Source organism: Salvia splendens, chromosome 1 (genome assembly GCF_004379255.2).
Source record: "Salvia splendens isolate huo1 chromosome 1, SspV2, whole genome shotgun sequence".
NCBI lineage: Eukaryota > Viridiplantae > Streptophyta > Magnoliopsida > Lamiales > Lamiaceae > Salvia > Salvia splendens.
The window spans coordinates 11,333,429-11,352,879 of NC_056032.1; the positions used below are offsets into that span (position 1 = coordinate 11,333,429).

General features: G+C 37.9%; 3 protein-coding genes across 5 annotated transcripts; 1 reads left to right on the forward strand and 2 right to left on the reverse strand.

The window, feature by feature from the left end:
* Positions 1-1,765: 1,765 nt before the first annotated feature.
* On the forward strand, positions 1,766-5,553 carry LOC121795764 (probable receptor-like serine/threonine-protein kinase At4g34500). 3 transcript variants are annotated; one of them, XM_042194378.1, is made up of 8 exons: positions 1,766-2,459; positions 3,601-3,705; positions 3,795-3,917; positions 4,206-4,376; positions 4,468-4,597; positions 4,671-4,880; positions 4,958-5,070; positions 5,232-5,553. In XM_042194378.1, the coding sequence occupies exons 1-7, from the start codon at positions 1,924-1,926 to the stop codon at positions 5,033-5,035; spliced, it is 1,353 nt and encodes a 450-aa protein (XP_042050312.1). In that variant the 5' UTR covers positions 1,766-1,923; the 3' UTR covers positions 5,036-5,070; positions 5,232-5,553. The 3 variants fall into 3 exon arrangements, with proteins under 3 accessions (XP_042050312.1, XP_042050304.1, XP_042050296.1); XM_042194370.1 differs by lacking the exon at positions 5,232-5,553 and adding an exon at positions 5,148-5,206; XM_042194362.1 differs by lacking the exon at positions 5,232-5,553 and having other exon boundaries at positions 4,958-5,206.
* Positions 5,554-6,576: 1,023 nt separating this feature from the next.
* On the reverse strand, positions 6,577-14,216 carry LOC121742215 (coatomer subunit gamma-2-like). The gene is made up of 18 exons (XM_042135296.1): positions 13,922-14,216; positions 12,942-13,039; positions 12,797-12,847; positions 12,436-12,549; positions 12,135-12,335; positions 11,958-12,059; positions 11,213-11,320; positions 10,886-11,119; positions 9,750-10,000; positions 9,506-9,677; positions 9,233-9,388; positions 9,100-9,150; positions 8,391-8,528; positions 8,051-8,254; positions 7,829-7,960; positions 7,572-7,745; positions 7,171-7,410; positions 6,577-7,005 (listed from the first exon to the last, which is right to left on the reverse strand). Exons 1-18 carry the CDS (start codon positions 13,965-13,967, stop codon positions 6,811-6,813), a joined length of 2,667 nt encoding a protein of 888 aa, XP_041991230.1. The 5' UTR covers positions 13,968-14,216; the 3' UTR covers positions 6,577-6,810.
* A 3,060-nt stretch (positions 14,217-17,276) lies between these two features.
* Positions 17,277-18,393, reverse strand: LOC121794715 (protein MAIN-LIKE 2-like). Its single transcript, XM_042193045.1, has 3 exons — positions 17,837-18,393; positions 17,592-17,679; positions 17,277-17,513 (listed from the first exon to the last, which is right to left on the reverse strand). The coding sequence occupies exons 1-3, from the start codon at positions 18,391-18,393 to the stop codon at positions 17,277-17,279; spliced, it is 882 nt and encodes a 293-aa protein (XP_042048979.1).
* Between the last annotated feature and the right edge of the window lie 1,058 nt (positions 18,394-19,451).

Consider the following 19,451-nt stretch of genomic DNA (forward strand, 5'->3'; position numbering starts at 1 on the left):
ATTTTTCCTTTCTTTCAATCTCAATTAGCTTTTAAGTGCATGTATGGAGTCCATCTCTCAGGAGATACATTTACAAAAATATAGACTACCATAGAGTACGTCGCTAGAGTAAGCGAATCCAGTATTAATATAAACTCGACTGGATTGGTAAGACGTTTTTCATCTGCATCTGCCTGATAATTGAGATATTCGAGTCACCATATTGAAAACTTATTGATATAAAAGAGAAAAAATAATTCACCTTAAATGTAGGCTGCATGTTATATCATCTGCATGATATAAATTAAAAAATAATTTATAAAGGGTAGTGCTCCTGCTTTCACTTCACACAAATATATTAATGAGATCTAATACTCCGGAAGACTTATTTATCAATATTATTATTTCTTTAATATGACAAAAGGCAGATAGGCTCGGAAAAAATATATGTATTAATAAAATTATAAAATATTTCTTCCGTCCTCCATTACTTATCACTAGTTTTCCTTTTCTATCCATCCACCCATACTTGTCGTCACGCTTATTTTTATTTCTTTTAGTAATGAATCTCACATTTCAGTAACTTATTCTACTCATGTTTTATTATAAAACTAACATAAAAGTAATATTTACACTCCCCTAACTTTTTCCATTCATATTTCTTTACGTCGAGCCGTGTCAACTTGTGACGATTAATGGTGGACGGATGTGTTTCTAATTCTTAGGCCTCACGTACGTTTTATTACCTACACGATTCCTAGTTATATAAAAATCGATTTACACGTAGCATTATAAAATTCGATGGGAAAATAATAAACCATCTCATAAGCTATGGGGATTATTCACGAACTTGTTGTCCATCGACTAAACATGAAAATGATGTTTCTTTTATTGCCTTGCCTAGGTATGGAAATAAAAACATATCTCTACTTCACGTGCTGCAGGCATTAGGCTCCACGTCCACAGCTGCTAATTGTAAGGTCAAATCTGTCCATTTAAAATTTACATAGGTGTGCAAATAATGTAGGTTATGTATTTATTTGCAACGTAAGGGCATTAGCAGTGGGGCGCACTAAGGCGCGCCCTAAAGCGCGCCACGTCATCAGTTTTATCCTCATACCTCCCCACTTGCAGTGGGGCGCCCTATGGCGCGCCACATCATCATTTTTTTTAATATTTACAAAATCCATACGAATTTAAAAAAACTAATAAATTAAAATACGAATTTCAAAAACTTCATTTCATTTAATAAAAATTAATACATTACAATGCGAATTAAAAAAAACGCAAACTCAGCGACGGCGGTTACGAGCCCACACTTCTTCAATCATGTCGCTCATGAGTTGTGCATGATCCTGTTGGTTGCGCATTGAGGCCTGTCTAGATAGAACCTCATTGAAGCCTAACGGTAACCCTCTATCAGGTGTCTCGATCGACGTGCCGGACGAGCTAATTAATGAATTAGAATTAAATAATTTTGAAGGTTTTAACTCCGATGAAAAGCACCATCTACTTATAATATAACTAATTATGTTATTAATAGCCAAAATATAAATTAATAATAATAATAATAATAAATGAAACGTTCAAACATAGTTAGAAGACTCTACCAAAACAGAATTAGTCAATTCGACTCAAAACTCGTTTATTACAATTTCAAGTTTGAACAGAAACAGAGGGCAGAACGGTCAAATTAGTCCGTTTCGAATTATTTTCTTTCCCCAAATTGCCCCTATCTTTCTCTCTAATTCTCGTAACTCACACTCTTAGTTGGCATCCGTTGTATGGCGTTCGCATTGCGCACTTCTTCAGGTAGCTAACAAATACCAATGGCTTCCACTTTTTCCATTCCCTACTCAATTCCTCCAACCACATCTCTCTAGTTTTCATACATGCCTCTCACCCAACCCTTCGCAAACCTATCGATCCGTCTCGCCGGAGAAAATGGAGGATTCCGGTAGCTCTGCCGCCGGCGGTTTTTTCACTCATAAAACCCCAATTCTCGGACAGAAGCTCTTCATCATCATCATCATCGCCACCGTCGTGCTCGTGCTCGCTGCTTTTGCTCTAATTCTCCTGTTCCTCCGCAGCCGGAGCTCGAAGCGACGCCGCATTGGCGTGAATCAGAGCTCCGGACTTCTGCCGCTGGTTTTCACTAAGAGCGGAGATGAGACGGAGGCGGATCAGACACAGTCAAAGAGTGAGATGAAGAAGGTGTTTGTGATTGGGGGTCTGAATGCGGAGTCGGAGAGCAAGGAGTCCAGCACGATGCAGAGCGAGTCCTCGTCGGCAATGTCGGCGTCGACCGACGGTTTGGGGAGCTCTGGGTGGGGGCGGTGGTATAGCATGAGAGAGCTGCAAATTTCGACGAATCATTTTTCGAGTCAGAATGTGATTGGAGAAGGTGGTTATGGAATTGTTTATCGTGGGGTATTGCAGGATGGTTCCGTGGTTGCTGTCAAAAATCTTCTTAACAACAAGTATGTACCTCATCTCTTGTCTAAGATTAGGGGTTTAAAGTAATCTAAGAATTAGGGTTTATCTGTATGGATTCAACGTGCATATTTAATTTTGATTATGGTCTTGTCTAAGATTTCTTGTCAGGAATTATGATTTTTGAATTGCTGATTTTGTTTTGAATGAACTTGTTGTGAGTGTGACATTGTACGTGTTACAGTGTGGAATTCGTTGATGGAATCAGAAGTTTGATCTAGATTGCTTCGAGGCGAATAATTTTGTAGGGATTAAAACTTAAAAGAATAGAAAAAAAAAGTAATCGGTAGATATTATTTATTTGCTTCTTCTTTATCTTCTCTCTTGTATAAGGAAGCTTTAGACTAATCCTTCTGTTCCCTTTAAATAGTTCCATTCAAGTCTTTAATATCATTATGTTGCTTTATCTTATCTTGATGAACTTTCCCTTTTTTGCTTTCTCAGTTTAGATACCATTGCTTGTATTTTCGATCCCTTTTCTTTTGGTCTCTTTATTGTGCTAATTGGTTGAGTTATTGTGCTAATTGGTTGAGTGCTGTAGAGAAATCAAGTATAGATTATGTTTGAGATTTTGGAGGTACAGAGGATTGTAGTGCAAGTGGATATCATCATCTTTAATCACTTTTAGCCCCATAGTCTACCTTTGCCTGAGAATGTTAGGTGTTTTAAGACTCATGACACCATTGGCGAATGAAATTGAATGATAATATAACTGCGGAGTTGAAAAAATTTATGGAGACATCATATTTACTCGTTGGTTGCAGAGGTCTAATGCACCCCTCTTGGCAGCATGACTAAGAACATCCTGTCCTGATCATGCAATTTTAGTTACGGTATAATATGGTGCAGATTAACAGCCACAAGCCCATGATTGAAATATGTGGCATATTATTTGGAACTGCACCCTTTTTCCTCTTTGTTTGAGCTAGGATGAAGATTCTCGTAATCTCTTTAATTTATGATTCATCTGAACTAAGGTATGCACAATATGATATTGGATGGAAGGATAGCACTGCAACCTTAATCTTCATTCTAACCTTGAATGCAACCCAGATATTCTTTCATCGGTCTTCATGAAGCATGCTACAACAACCAACTCTTAACACTCTTTGGTCCTTTTCTCAACAGGGGTCAGGCGGAGAAGGAGTTGAAGGTGGAGGTCGAAGCAATTGGCAAAGTAAAACACAAGAACCTTGTGAGTCTCTTAGGTTATTGTGCTGAAGGAACTCAAAGGTACCCCTTCTCCTTATCATTTGATTTATTTCTTTTAATATAGAATTATTTTTTCTTCACTTATTTCTGCTCATTTTTGGTTCAATCAGGTTGCTGGTCTATGAGTACGTTGACAATGGCAACTTGGAGCAGTGGTTACATGGCGATGTGGGGCCAGTTAGTCCGTTGACATGGGATATTCGCATGAAAATTGCCATTGGGACAGCCAGGGGGTGAGGCGTCATCCCAATTTTATACCTACATATGGATGGATATGCCTCACATGACTGATTGATTGGTGTTATGTTTCTCATTTCATGCATCCTCCTATTTCTTTTATCATTTTCTTATGGGGTTGTGGCTTGTTTTTTCATGTGCACGTCTACAATTTGCTCATGTATTGATTGTGACAAGAAAATGATGAGCTATGCCCTGACAATTCATTGGAGCATCTCATGAGATGCAGATGCTCTGTTTTTTCTTTATGCACTTACTGTTTAATTTTCTGAATGCTATTGCAGACTAGCATACTTACATGAAGGATTAGAACCCAAAGTTGTCCATCGTGATGTGAAATCCAGTAACATACTTCTAGACAGGAAATGGAACCCGAAAGTGTCAGACTTTGGACTTGCCAAGTTATTGGGACCCGAGAAAAGCCACGTGACTACACGAGTGATGGGAACATTCGGGTTTGTTCTGTTCTGACCTTAGTCTTTTCATTCTCCTCTTAGCAGAGGATTGGAAAGAGGAAGAGATTTAATTTTTGTTTACTTATCGCAGATATGTCTCCCCTGACTATGCAAGTACTGGTATGCTCAATGAGGGGAACGACGTATACAGCTTTGGAGTTTTACTCATGGAAATAATAACCGGAAGGAGCCCAGTAGACTATTCCAAACCACCAGGAGAGGTGAAGAAAAACCATCTTTAAACTCGTTTTACTTTTTGAAAAAGTAGTAACAAGTTCAACTCTCATATTTCAGATGAACTTGGTGGATTGGTTTAAAGGGATGGTAGCAACTCGGCGTGATAAAGAGATTACAGACCCACTGATGGATGCTGCTCCTCCCCCGAGAGCTCTCAAGAGAATATTCATACTTTGCCTCCGATGTATAGACTTGAATGCCAACAAACGTCCTAAGATGGGTCAGATTGTTCACATGCTTGAGGCCGATGAATTTCCTTTTCGCGTGGTAAGTAAGCTTCTATAGCTCATTAGTGACAACATACATACACCAAAGTGAAGACAGAAACTGTTGTTTTCATGTAGGAACCTCGTCCAGTTCGTGATACAGAAACTCTGCATGCCCGAGTATCTATCAGCAATAGAGCTCAATTAGCCAACTAGGCAGAAGTGATAAATGATGATGAAGGAAGAGTAAGGTGAAGATGATTATTTTTGTTCATGTCTTACTTTGTATACATATTAAAGGGAAGACAATGACTGAGCTTCTTTGTAGAACGCCATTTTATTCTTTCTTCACCTGGCGCGTACCATTTAAATGAGGTGTAAATATTACTCCTGGTATGTTTTTGCTTCATAGGCGCCCTCCTCGGCGCCGTGCAGGACGGCGGTCGGGAGGGGCTCTATTGGGACCGCCGAGCTGAGGAGGCCGAGAGCACGGGCGTCAGTTTTTTTTTTCAACTTTATAAATACGGTGAATCACAATATCCCTCGTGCGGGACATAGTTCCCCAGCGGGAGTTATGGGGGAAACGCCGGCGGATGGGGCATAGCTGTTCCACTATTGTGGACACCCTAACAACAAGAAACAAACAAAACTGAAAAAGGATATTCAATACTGTCAACATAACAGAATTTTCCATATTATGGAAAGAGCACAACTAAATCTTCTATATTTGGCCATTATGCTTGTTGAATTTTTATTATTATTTTTTTCTTGTTAGGCTCAGCATATTTAATTTGATTGATTGCTGTAATTCATTCTACTGTTTTATTGGTTAATTATTTCTCTGACGGCAGTTCATATTATTTGAGAGGCTGAAAGGTTAATTTCATGTATTATGTTGTTGTACGTTACTATTTTAAATCACACAAATAAGCTTGGCTTCAATTGGGATCATACCTACCTCGTCGTCTACGGGCATGTTTTACTTTCGGACCATGTGTTCAAATTACGTCAAACTCACTAGAATTATTTGATTGTTGTATTAATTAACATAATTAATTAGCCTTAGTAGTTATAAATAATCAAATTCAATTGTTCCATTCCTAAGAATAAGATTGATATTTAATCTTAGTTAGCAATCATAATACATTAATTTCCAATTTCGGGAACTTTGAAGGGTAAAATGGAAATTGAGCAAATTTTGGGTATCTGTCACCCAACATACGACGTTATACATCGATCCATTTTCTGAATCGATTATTGTTGGTGGGTTACATTAAGTACAACAACAAAATACTCTATTAAATGCATATCAACAATTCCGTTGTCGTCGTCCAGCGGTTACGAGACCCGGGTTCGATTCCCGGCAACGGAACTCTTTTCATATTATTTAGAATTAGTCTTTTTTTTCCCTTTAATTTCATTGTCAGCAAATATTGTTTTGTGATGATTCAACTCAAGTGGTTTTTGACTCTGGGTTATTTTGCCTTTTCAGTTTTAACCTCTACATAGTGAAGATTAGAAAACTTTGGTAAAACAAATTTACAAACGTTCGTGGCACCACACCACGTACATAAAAGAATGGAGATACAGGGAAAAAATATGTTTCAAAACAAAACAAAACAAAACAAATGACCATAATTTGGCCTTGATGTATTGCAGATGCAGTACGATTATACCAAAGTGCACATTATAGTAACTTACTACTAGATGAGGACACTAATATACTTATCAGCTTATGGGAAGGGAAACAAGAATTGTTACCAGAAATACGAGCATTTATATTGACTTGTAACACCAATTGCAATCCAATGTTCCAATGGAATTTGATATGAAATTAACAAATAAATTCCCAGGATATTCTCAGCCAGCGTAGTACACAATTGGCCTCCCTCTTTTAAACTATAATAATTGCACTCAGCACAACAAAATCTATATCAAAAAGAGTATCCTCCACCAAGAAATACAAAACATAGAATGTCATCGTACTATGACTATCCACTAGCAACTATTTCATGAATGGCTTCACTCACATTCACATCGTCGGATCTCACAGCTAATTTCATCGCCACCTCTTTCGTCGCATCCATTCCAAACGACAAACGGACAAGCACCTTTACATTGCCTATGTACACACCAGATAATAAACATGTATGCGATCTTGAGTTGCTTGGGACCATCTCACTGCCCTGCAAAAACACAAATAAATAACATTATTGACAGCTGTGAAGACATGCAAAAAAGCAACTCTCTTTCTTCATCTTTAAGAACTTGTGCACTTTTACATGCATACTTCCAACTTCAATGGCTAACTCTAATTATTCGTAAGCAATATAGGGCTGTAAGGAACGCACCTCACAAGGCTGCATGCCAAGAAGACTGATGACTGCATTAACAGCCTCGACAAGGCTTTCCCTGGGCCCAAGGCCATATTCATCTATGCGCTCCGTATCAGGGTCCATGCTTTCCCATGCATTCCTAAAGTTAGAGACTCCCACTTTTAGAATGTAATCAGCAGCAACAACCTCAAAATCTTCGAGCTGGTATTCATCTTCCACACCATCATCTTCAGCCTCTCCAGTAGAGGTATCAACCTAACAAGTTTATGAAGGCAATGATCACATAAACGGAAAGAGTACCACAGCTTATGGATCCAAAGAAAAATATTCATATAAATGACAGAATATAGATTTTTCTGAGTCTAAGCTATACAATCATGCATTTTGCATCTTCAAAAGAAATGTAAGAAGTATACCTCTTTAACAGTGAACCTCAACGTGTTAGAAAATTTTCCAACCGCAGGGACACCTTCAGCTTTCTCAAATGCCACAAATGTTTGGGCTGGTGTATCATAAGGAAGTGATTTCAAAGGTTTGACTCCTACTTCAGAGAATTCCTCCGCTTCAGAAGCATCCACAATAACAGTCACCTAGCCACAGGAACAGAACGACTAAGTAATAAAAACACAATAAATGTAATGGAGTAAAAAACTTGCAACAATATGATGCATACATTTTCAAGCAGCTGCTCTGGTATTGTATTTGTGCAATTGTACTGAAACACCACATGTTGGTCAAATATGTGCTTGACGACATTAACTGCATACTCGGTTTCTGCTTCTGTAAGCTCCACTGGCACTGACGACTGATCACAAACATTGAAAATGAAAACTCATTGGATACTAAACACAATAACAGTTATTGGAATGAATCAGGTCCAATAGTATCCACAAACCTTGAAAATCTTTCCAAAATTTGCAAATTCAGGAATAGAGGAGAGAAGCCTTTCATAAGCATCAGATGCAGAAGTGGGTGCAGGAGGTAGACCACCCAAAGCAGTTGGCTTCTTTCCTGGGGCTTTCTTCTCGACAAGGGGAAGAGACTTTACCTCCCTGGGTACAGAATAGATATCAAAAGGCTCTTCTGTAGGATTCTGTTCCTGTTGTGAAACAAAATTGAGAAGATGAACTCTTGAAAGAGAGAGACAAAAATCTAACTTGATATCAAGTGCAAACTCTAATACTACAACACAACCCTCAAGCAAACACTGATAAGTATAATACATTTATACTTACATAGTTTCTCAAAGTAGTCTCAATATTTGTTAGTGGTATATCAAGTGATCCAAACAAAAATTCCTTTACATCTTTGTCAGTTTCAGCTACTGAACCATCACCAAGACTGTTCAAATAAAGAGTAGCTCTATCTCGGACCTGCACAAAAAATCACATATATTAATCACAAAGAGAAGCCATAGTATTCAAATTTGCATCCAAACAATAAACATGTGCAGCATCTGAGTATGACATGGAAAGATATACAGAGTTGGGCTTTCAATTATTATAAGTTTCGATCTTTTTCGAGATGACAAGAAAAAGATCTTAGGATCTTCACATAGCATGATAGTTATTTCAAATTCCAAGAAAACACAAGCAGTATTAAATTTAACACCATATTTTAAAAGAATTTCTTTACATTTGAAAATAGGAGATTGGAACAAGCAATTGGGAGACACGTTTCATCTACTTGAGTAAGCAGAAAAATCAGATTTTCAGCATGGGTGATCTACTCGATGGTTTCAATGAAATCACTGCTTTGTGCCTTCTCATGCAGGGCTTTCAACATTACAAGACCAGACAATCCTCAATCACATCAGTTCTATAGGTGTTTAAACTTTCATTTATGCCACTTGATAAATGATTATTAGGAAACTAATTGAAAAATTTATTAAAATCATTAACAATCAGTGCATATTTCACTAGAGCATAAGTGCATAACACTGACCTCATCATCATTGTCGAACAGGCAACGCCTCAATAAGATAAATATGCGAGGCTGCAGCAAAGATGGTAATGATTCTAGTTAGTAATGTCCATTGTTAAACATAATTTCTGCAGACACACAGGTACATTGTTACCTTCAGGGAATCAACCAGGGCACCAAATTTTGCCAGTGTGCTGACGGCGCTGGCTCGCACAGTAGCATTCTCGAGTATAACTCGATTGTAAATATAGCGGATATATTTGCTAGGATCTGAGGTCTTGGGTCCCTCATTTCCAATAAAGTGAAGTATCTGGGAAAAACACAAAGCAACTAAACTAAGACAAAAATTTAAAACTAAATCTGCTAGCAACAACGAAGAGTGCTCTAAAAGAAACTAGGAAGGAATTCTAGATAGATAGAAAGAAACCTGGGTAGAAAGATATGTGAATTCGCAATCCTCAATGAATTCACACAAGTGCAGGAGTCCACCTTCTTTCGCATCTGGAATGTCTCTAATTAAAATAACAATTGAATCAACAATTGCCTTCTTGTACTCAAATCCACCCTCTTCTCTCAATATATTGCTTAAGAAATTCATCCTACAAGAAGCCCCATTATTAGACATTCATATCTAGATATGAAGAACAAAGCACAATGCACACTCCACTTACAAAGATCTGTACTTCAGCGGGAACTTCAGACACAATGACCTTATAGCTTCTACCACAACAATCTTAAATTCATCAGCAATATCAGACATGAAATTTGTTATCTGTTTCATCAACCGATCAACACTAGATTCATTGCCAGTTTTCAGCAGTGTGGTAATGGCAAGAGTAGCTATGCTTCTATTCTGGTCGGAAATCAAGCTTTCCATGTCTATATTACAGTTTGTGACAGCCATCGGATGTGTCATAGCCACCTGCACACAGTTTAAATTTGAACTTCATTAAACAGTAGTGCTAGGCTTATGTATATTGCTATAAAAGAGGATGCTCAACGGTATTATAGGAAAAAAGAACTACGTGATTTAAATTTTATCATAATACAAGCAAGAAGTACTGCCCTAACATTGAAGATAAGATACAAGAGTAGAATCATCTTGGGCATGGACTTACATGATGCATCTTCTTTCACAAAAAGAAAGCAATATCGCCATGTTAAAACATGAATATTACATATCCTGAGTAAAATAATAATAACAACAATAACAACAACAACAACAACAACAACAACAACAATAATAATAATAATAATAATAATAATAATAATAATAATAATAATAATAATAATTGACCATATAAAACACTGTTCTTAGAAATGACACAAATATAGCTAGCAAACCTAAGGATGGAGAGCCTTTTGAGTCAAGCTTCAATTAGTTTTAACAGAGTTTGATAAAAATATAAATACGTAGAAATTTCCAAGCTAGGACGATTCATTCTTCAACACAAATGTGTGGGCACTTTTATCAAACCCAAACCCATTCTCTGCTTGAGCAAGTTCTACAAAGTTCATAATAATCCATTTGAACATAAGAGACCACCATGGTAAATTTTTTTATTACACTAATAATACACAAAATAAGAGAAATAATTAAACATAATTTAGATGAATCTCCTACTATAGAACCAGTACACTCGATGCCTCAGCAATGTTACACCAGGCTATCAATGCTAAATGAAACTAATGAAATGAAATATCTTATCTTATGTGAGACCAGTGACACCTCAATCACACAAATGTAGTTACTATTATGGTCAATAGTTTAGTTTCCCACGTCTAATTACCATTAGAAAGCACCAACCTTGTTTAATGTCCGCACTGCAGCAAACCTTAGCACAGGCTTTGAAGAACTTAAGAAAAGTTGTAATACAGTTATTGCAGGAGTCAACTCCCTGGTTGTGACATTGCTCAGCTCAGTGATTGCTTTGGCTGCTTCAAAGATAACCATTTCAGCTTTATGGCGAAGACAGCTCTCAAGATAGTCATAAAATGGGCGGTCTCCAGTCTGAGAATTAACACCAGTCTCTCGGATAACCTATGTAGCACAATGAACCAATGCACAGTCAATACTTTGAACAAAATCAAAATAGAAGTGTTGTTCGCAGCTCTATGCCTGTAAGAGTAACACCTGACTGGTGTAGCGGATCAAGAGGCACTGGGCCAAAGGAGAGCGAACAGTTCCCTTTGTCAAGCTTGTAACCAACTTGCTAACAGCCAACCGATCATTTTGTCGTATCTGCAAGTTCAAAAGTATGTTTTGTTGATCAGGATCAAAGAGGCCAAGTCCTTTCTAGGAGAAGAAATGCGTACAAAACAGTAAAACTAAGCCAACTTGTACTTGTACACGGTCAATGAAATTTCAAACTCGATAGTTTGCAAACAGGATATTGTGCAGAAACATTGAGCAAGTCAATTTCCATTTTGAAAAGTAGACCAACTTGAAGAGGCTAATTAGGAACAGAACTAATAATCAGGGCTTATATAGAGCAAGAAGTAGATGAGTTTAATAACACAACCAAGAGGAGCACAGTTTATTCAATCTGATGAGAACCTTTCAGCGTGCCTAGACTTCTTTCGTGTTTTTAAATAGAAGATAACCTCTTATACTTCCAAGATATGTACATAGACTAAGTTAGGCGATGTATTAAATGATCAGAACTGAAATATTCAACACACAATTTACTTGAGATCAGGTCCCCAGAAGAAGACCCTTTTATAAACTGAAAGTTCTTAATTGAACTCCCAGTTATTAGAAATCTAACTTGCATATGCATTTTCCACATACTTAAGATATACAGAGATAGAATCAAAGTTAGTAGTGAAGAAAAGTACATAAATCCCATTATCATGTACTATTGGGTTAAACTTCTTACCTGGTGTAGCAGAGCAAGGGCATGAAATTGTACAAGTGCGGCGCGCGATTGAACAGCTTCTTGAACTTCATTACTCCATCTCTTGACTATCTCCGGAGTAGTCTGTGACTATATTCATAAGTACACTAACCATGGAAAGTAAGTAATAGGTGAAATTCTAACAGATCTGATAAATACCTGCAGCAAATGAATACCACTCACAAGGGCGGCACTCGCAACCACTGGATTTTTATCCACAATAGCCTGCTTTAAGTATCTCTCAATTTGTGTCAAGAGTGTTCCATCAGTGATTCGGCAAAGGACGCGGATTGCATTTGCTCGGTACATATCAGTGCGGCTATTCATGTCTTTCATTAAGGAGCTTGTGACAATAATAACCTTTGACGCCAGAAAAAAATGTTTAGTCTGGCAACTTCAAAGCATGGAACTATTTTTGGAAGAGAATGTAATGTCAAAATGTAACATGTCCTCAAGGTACCTCATCAGCAGAGGGAGAAAGATCCTTTATGATTAGATATACCATCCTTCTCAAACCATTATCTCTAGACTGAAACAGTTTTGTGACAGCAAAAAATACTTCTGTGGCCTCGACCTATAAATTATATAAAAGAAGCTGAAGAACAGTTTAATATAAGAAAAAATCACTTCAAATAAATGTTACTGAAGTGCCAAACTACTTGAAAAACAACATTTATTAATCCTCCTCTAATATGATCTGATTACTATGTACATTTGAGTTAAAAGGTGTGCCAGGAGGACAAATGTCAATGTATATGCAGTGTGTGTGTGCAAGAGAGAGAGTGAGAGATAAAGAATCTGTAACAGCTGCAGAGCTCGACCTTTGTGAACGAGTCACCCTGATTAAGAAGATACAAAAGCTTCGTGATGACCTACCAAGGAGAAAATCAAGCCTCCAGATTAGAAAATTAGAAAAGAAAAACAAAATGGAAAACTTACTGAATTAAAATAGCAAAAAATGATTACCTGAGAGCATCGCCTAGCATCTAACTGAGGGTCATTAAAAACTCTAGCTTCCTGTAACACTGCACCCTTTTCAATCCCCAAAAATGGCGAGTAATCAGCTGCAATACACATTAATGTATTAGTTACTTAAGATCCAAAAGAATGATATATCCACCCACTACAGGGATACACCCACTTCTATTTCCAAAAAGTAGGAAACGAGATCCATTCACTACAACAATCAAACCCATAGCCATACCTACTCTCATTTTCTTTAAACTACTATGCACCCTCTCAGTATAGATGAACATTGAATGGATCATACTCATGAGACAAGATCATCCCAATCTAACACATAAGCCTATTAATCAGTATCCAGTACACTAAGATGTTGCAAATTACTTGTTTCTTTTGAAGACAGTAGTGGAAGATTTTACTTTGCGATTAACAACACCCCAGTCTCCAAATGGAAGCAGGGCACATGAAATCATAAGAAACAACATGGAATACCCCAGCCTCTGTTTGATCCACATCATCAGAAACCATAGTACGCTGTTTAATTGTATATATTAATTCTATGATTCAGAGAACGCAGATGCAGCTGCAGATCTAAAGCTTAATTAAGTTCTGCAAAAACGATATGCAAATTAAAGCTGCAATAATTCACTATTAGACTTAAAGCCATTCATACAAAATCAAAACATATTCATACAGTTCTAACAGTAACGAATAAAATAAACTACTACACCATTTGCAAATTTTATAAAATAATTAGGCATCATGGTGCGGTGGATCAAGTGTATAACATTCTCTAGAATTTAAATTAATCACAAACCATACACTCCTGTAATCAAAATTCAATCAGATCTTAGATCTGAATCGAATTGAAAATTACCTAAAAGAAACCCGATATGTAAACAGTAAAATAAATGGGGCGTTTTTAATTGAGCTCCAATCAGAACAAAAGCAAGTAATCGGGGAATAGAGTTCCAGGAATGCACCTTCATCATCGCGATCATCGTCTTTCTTGACAAGCGGTTGAGCCATTGTGCAAGATCTGAGTGGATTCAACTGGAAAGAAACTAATAAGGTTAATTGTTGCCTGTGCCCGAATACAAGTGTACAAAGAGGATGATTAGCGAATATCCGAACGCAGTTTCAATTTGTTTGTGTGGAATGGAGTGTAGATCTCTCTCTCTCTCGCTCGCTTATCTTCTCTGAATTCCCAGATGCAGCTTGAAGAACCACCGAAGAATTACTAGAGTGATGATGTTGTTATTAAGGTTAGTGAGAGGTCAATGGTTCGAAGGGGTACATTCGGTACTCCTTGCTTGAAGTGCAGATCATTTTTTTTGCGTTATTCCAATTAATATTAATAAATAATAAAATGAAATAGTAAAAAGCTTGAAAATAACTAGTACTCCATCAACAATTTTAGACACATTTTTCTTTGAGTATTAAGAGGGGTAATTCTTTTTTGATTCTAGACTATATTTAACATTCTATAAGTGTACTGGACTTTTTTTTATTTTAGCTTTGGGAGAGACGCATAACCCCATGCGTCTCCCGTTAATAAAACGCATGACGGAAATGCGTTTTTGGCTAAGACGCATGAGAGACATGCGTCGTCAATTTTTTCTTTTTTTAGAAAAAGCACGAGCGTCATACGTCTTTTGGTAAAACGCATGAGCGTCATGCGTTGCTATTTTTTTATTTTTTTAGACGACGCATGACCGTCATGCGTCTTGAGACGCATGAGGGTCTTGCGTCTCTAAATTAGATAAAACAGACGGACAGAGGCAGTAGCTTCATTATCTGCGCGAGTGAAAGAGAGAAAGGGCGCAACTCAAGCGATTTTGGCGATTTCTTGGCGATTCCGGCGATTTTCCGTCATATTCCGGTAAGTTTTGTTCAATCTTTCAAATTCATTATTGTTCAGTACTTAACCGAGAACTAGGTCATTACCAAATTCTAAGTCGCCCACGTTTAGAAAATGGACAGGCAAAGGGCAATAACAGACAAGAGGTCGAGTTTAGGGATTCAAAGTGCACTTGTGGGAAGTGGCAAATGTGGAGAGTTCCTTGTTCACATGCTTGCGCCGTTGCTAGAGATAGAGGTAACGCTATGTTTGAACTCATTGATAAACACAACCACAAAGCTACATGGGAAGCACAGTACTCTGGTGGCCGATTTCACGCACCAAGACACGAAGACTATTGGGCTAAACCTGGATGGAAATTGTGTATCACCCCTGAGCAGTTGCTTCCTCGAAAGCGCGGACGAGGCAGAACAAGGAGGATTCCTAATCAAATGGATGCCAGCGAGGAAGATGAACCGAGAGCTCCCCGCAAGTGCGCGAATTGCGGCGTAGAGGGGCATGACCGAAGAAATTGCTCAGTCGGTCGTGTTATGTAGGATCCTCCCACTTCTTGCAGTGCAGGTACTTTTTTTTCTCAATCTTTGATTTTCAGAAATTTAATTTACCTTTATTTGTTGGTTCGTGTAAAGAGAAATCATACGCTTTCTTTTGTAACAGGACTTGTTGGTGTAGACAGTGTTTTTACTGTAGTTGGATAAAAAGCATGTTGCTGCCTTGCTGGACCTTTTTATGTAATGGTTTTCTCAATTTGGGATGGGTTGATTGAGTAATTGAGCTTTGAGTACACTATTATTTTGTCTAATTGGGTGTACCTACATATTTTCTTAATCTTAATTGGAGTACACTATTATTTTATCTTAATTAGTGACAAAACGATTGTCAAATTATAAAAATTGGATCGAAATTTGCACTTGACATTTCAAATGTCTTCAAATTTTTGCAAGAATTCATCTTAAAATATATCATCAAAACATCAATGTGTTCGTGACTTTAATTATCAATAATTCAAGTATTGAAAATTTAATATGATTAATTACGTATCAGTTTAGATATTAATATGATTACCCAACAAATTTGTCATAGCATAACATAATTATTTTGTGTAGATGAAATTTAAAAGAAAATTATGTTTTCATTTATCTAGAAACAATGAAATCCAGTCCTAATTGTTAGATGTAGCAATTAATAACTTGGAAAATAAAGATTTTATATTAGTATACGTTAACTGCCCATTTCTTCGTTAACAGTCAAATCTTGCTAATCACCATAATAAGAAGGGTCTATCCATAACAGTCAAATCTTGCTAATCACCATAATAAGAGTATATAATAAAGTATACGTGCACCATAATAAGAGTATAATATAGTATACGTTAACACATAAGATAATGAACCGAAAAGGAGGACAAGGAAAATTAAAATCGCAAGAATTTTTTTTGCATGAATTCATTTTAAAATAAGTCACCATAAACTTGTCAATCAAGTATATTTCGACGGTTCAATCCCCTTATTCTTCCTGGTTGACAATCTCTTATACACTTTGCTCATGATCTTCCCAACCCCACCGCGTGATGAACCCTCCGCAACTGGTCGAGGTTGGACATGGATGTTCTAAACAACCTCTTCTTCCTCATTTTCCTCTTCTCTTCCATCATTTTCTTCTTCTTCTCCTTCATCATCATCTTCTTCTTCAACTTGTACAGGAGGCACAAACTGATAATTTTGGAAGAATGAATCGACTGATGCTCGGGCTCCACTCCATTGCGGCACATCTTGGCTTTGTGGATAGGGGCGACGATTCCAATCAGGCTTAGGTTGGCTTGGAGAATACAGGGGACGGTCCCACTGTGATTGAGACTCATGCGTCGGATATAAAGACCACTGAGGTGGGTCATACTCTGGATTCATCGGCTCTGGTACTACATAATCAGGATGCGGCTGCGACATCCTAAACTGTTTTGTGAAACCGTGTCCACCAGTTCGAACACCAGTCACTCCACGACGTGGTGGAATTACTTGTGGTTGATAAGGCATGACCACATCTTGGTGTTGGGAAGCCGGGTACTCCATGACATTGGCGTGGTTCGTAGACTGAAGGACATGCCTAGCAATTTCTCGAATCTGTCGCATTCTTGGGTCCATTTCTTCTTAGTAGTTAAATGCCAAACCTGCTGAAAACCCTCAACCTAGATAAAAAAAATAATACAAATATCAATACGAAACAATCTATAACACATGAAAGCATATAGTTTAATATAACAAACTTACAAGTAATCTCATCGAAGAAGCCGACTCATACATCCCAGCAGTTGACCGTACCCCAGGTTGAGTCAGGTACATCACTGTAATCTTGTTATACCACGCCATATGCCCCAGACTCATAGGAATTTTCATGGACATCGTTGCGGCGTCTTCGGTTGCCTGGAACCTTTCATACCTCATGTCCCACTCCCCAATGTAGAACTGATGCGTGTTTTCCTAATTGTTACCCTTCTTACCATGCCGATCATTTTTGCCCAAATGATCGGCATTTTTTAGCATCCTATCTACAAATTGAGGAATATCCTGGTACCGATTAAACTGTCGGCGCACTCGTCCAGCCTCATGTGCCTCGACATAAGCCCAACACACCAAGTAAGTGTCGCACAAGGAGCATCCATTCACATCACTGCAGTAGTCAGTCAGTATGCAATGTGCATATGGCGTCCACAGAAACTACAAACCAGCAATGCAAACGCCAAATTAACTTCATGATAAATTCATAAATTAAGTCAACATTAAAATAAAATTCACCTGGTCAGGTCTAACCGGGGATATTTGATCACGGTAATGCTCAACCGAATATCTAGGAGCATTTCCTATTTGCGTAGTTCCTTTCCACCTATAAATAAAATTGATGTAAAAAAATAACACAAGATGCATAAACAAATAAATATTTACCTATATATCTGGCGCCACATGGCGTATATGGATCATGCACGAGCGCTCCTGTGAACGACGGCCTCAATGTGGGCATTCTTTCCCACGCCCATAGCTACAGAAGCATCATAGGCCCGCCCAACTCTTTACTCTTATCCATGGAAGTCTCGCACAGATAATGATATAGGTACGATAAAGCCGCACTTCCCCAACTAATATTCTGCACCTCGTCCGGATCCTCAAATGCATTCAACCACATAAAAGGAACCTTACACCCCGTGGTGTCTGGTAGAATGAGTCCTCCTAACAAAATTAGGGCATGGATACGTGCCATTTGGATGTATACATATGTAGGTAGGTCATCACCCAAAGATATCCTCGTTTGGTTGATCAAAGCGGTCATCAGCAAACCGCCTTGCTTTGTCTCTGTGTTTGTATCTGGTATCCATCCCAACAAATCTCGGCACTTGCTAGGCCAATCGGGATATCCGACATGATGGTCACGGCCTGTGAAAACGCGACCGTCCGCTCTCAAGCCCCAAATGGCTTGTATATCTTCTAAGGTCACCGTCGCCTCTCCAATCAATAGATGGAAAGTGTGTGTCTGCGGCCTCCAACGCTCAATCAAAGTCGTGATAAGCTCATTGCCGACCTTCATCGACTCTCCACAATCCATCACGCCTTTGAACCAAATATGTCAAGCCAATACCTCACATTGTCATGAATGTCTACCTCTCATGTCTTACTTTCCGTCCGTCGAACTTTGAAAAATTGTGTTGTGCCATCTTTCAATAGTTTATTTGAAATGTGTTTTTTCTGAAGATATAGCACTGACGGATCCTCAGGTCCATATAATAACTGTCCTCTAGAACTTGAAGTTTCCATCTAATCTAATAACATATTCACAAAACAAGAATTACAAACTCACATTTAAAATACAAATAACATATACATTCAAATTCATCATCAAAACAATAAAACATTATAAACCAAATGATTCACTCCTAATCCATTGAATACTATATATTAGAAACTCCAATTCATCACAATTCATGATTTATAAGGCCTAATTTACATATAACTACTAAATTAGAAGGTTAAATTACAAGATACATTTCAACCCCTACTCCCTTCTCCAATAACAACCAAAATCACAACACCAAGCAACTCAAACATATCAAAAACTATACAATATAATGAATTTCACCAATAACATCCATTACAATTAACAAAATAACAAAACATCGGCCAAAATTGAACAATTTGTTATAAACCCTAATTTACAAAATTGAGAGAAACCTACACAAAATATGCAAATAAACAACAAATACGGAAGGAACATTGAAAGATTGAAGAAAACTTACCGGAATATGACGGGAAATCGCCGGAATCGCCAAAGAAATCGCCCTTTTCGTGTCTTCCCTATGCCTCTGTCGCGTCTGGTCTCGTCTGTTTTATGCAAATTAGAGACGCATGACCATCATGCGTCTCTCCCTAAGACGCATGACAGTCATGCGTCGTCTAATAAAATTAAAAAAAAGGCGACGCATGTAAAAGATGCGTCTCTCCCTATGACGCATGACGCTTATGCGTCTTTAAAAAAACAAAAAATTTAAAGACGCATGTCACTCATGCGTCTTACTAAAAAACACATCTCCGTCATGCGTTTCATTAACGGGAGACGCATGAGGGTCATGCGTCTCTCCCAAAGCAGGAACAAAAAAAAAGTCCAGT

Excerpts from the sequence above, each read along its gene's own strand:
- LOC121794715 (XM_042193045.1), bottom strand. The coding sequence starts at position 18,393 with ATGGATTGTGGAGAGTCGATGAAGGTCGGCAATGAGCTTATCACGACT. Across the intron at positions 17,680-17,836 it reads GGCGGGCCTATGATGCTTCT|GTGGAAAGGAACTACGCAAA; the intron begins GTAGCTATGGGC and ends TTTTATTTATAG. Across the intron at positions 17,514-17,591 it reads CCCCGGTTAGACCTGACCAG|TTTCTGTGGACGCCATATGC; the intron begins GTGAATTTTATT and ends GCTGGTTTGTAG.
- LOC121742215 (XM_042135296.1), bottom strand. The coding sequence starts at position 13,967 with ATGGCTCAACCGCTTGTCAAGAAAGACGATGATCGCGATGATGAAG. Across the intron at positions 9,389-9,505 it reads TCACATATCTTTCTACCCAG|ATACTTCACTTTATTGGAAA; the intron begins GTTTCTTTCTAT and ends TGTTTTTCCCAG. Across the intron at positions 9,151-9,232 it reads CCCTGGTTGATTCCCTGAAG|CCTCGCATATTTATCTTATT; the intron begins GTAACAATGTAC and ends TCTTTGCTGCAG.
- LOC121795764 (XM_042194378.1), top strand. The coding sequence starts at position 1,924 with ATGGAGGATTCCGGTAGCTCTGCCGCCGGCGGTTTTTTCACTCATAAA. Across the intron at positions 2,460-3,600 it reads AAAAATCTTCTTAACAACAA|GGGTCAGGCGGAGAAGGAGT; the intron begins GTATGTACCTCA and ends TTTTCTCAACAG. Across the intron at positions 4,881-4,957 it reads ATGAATTTCCTTTTCGCGTG|GAACCTCGTCCAGTTCGTGA; the intron begins GTAAGTAAGCTT and ends GTTTTCATGTAG.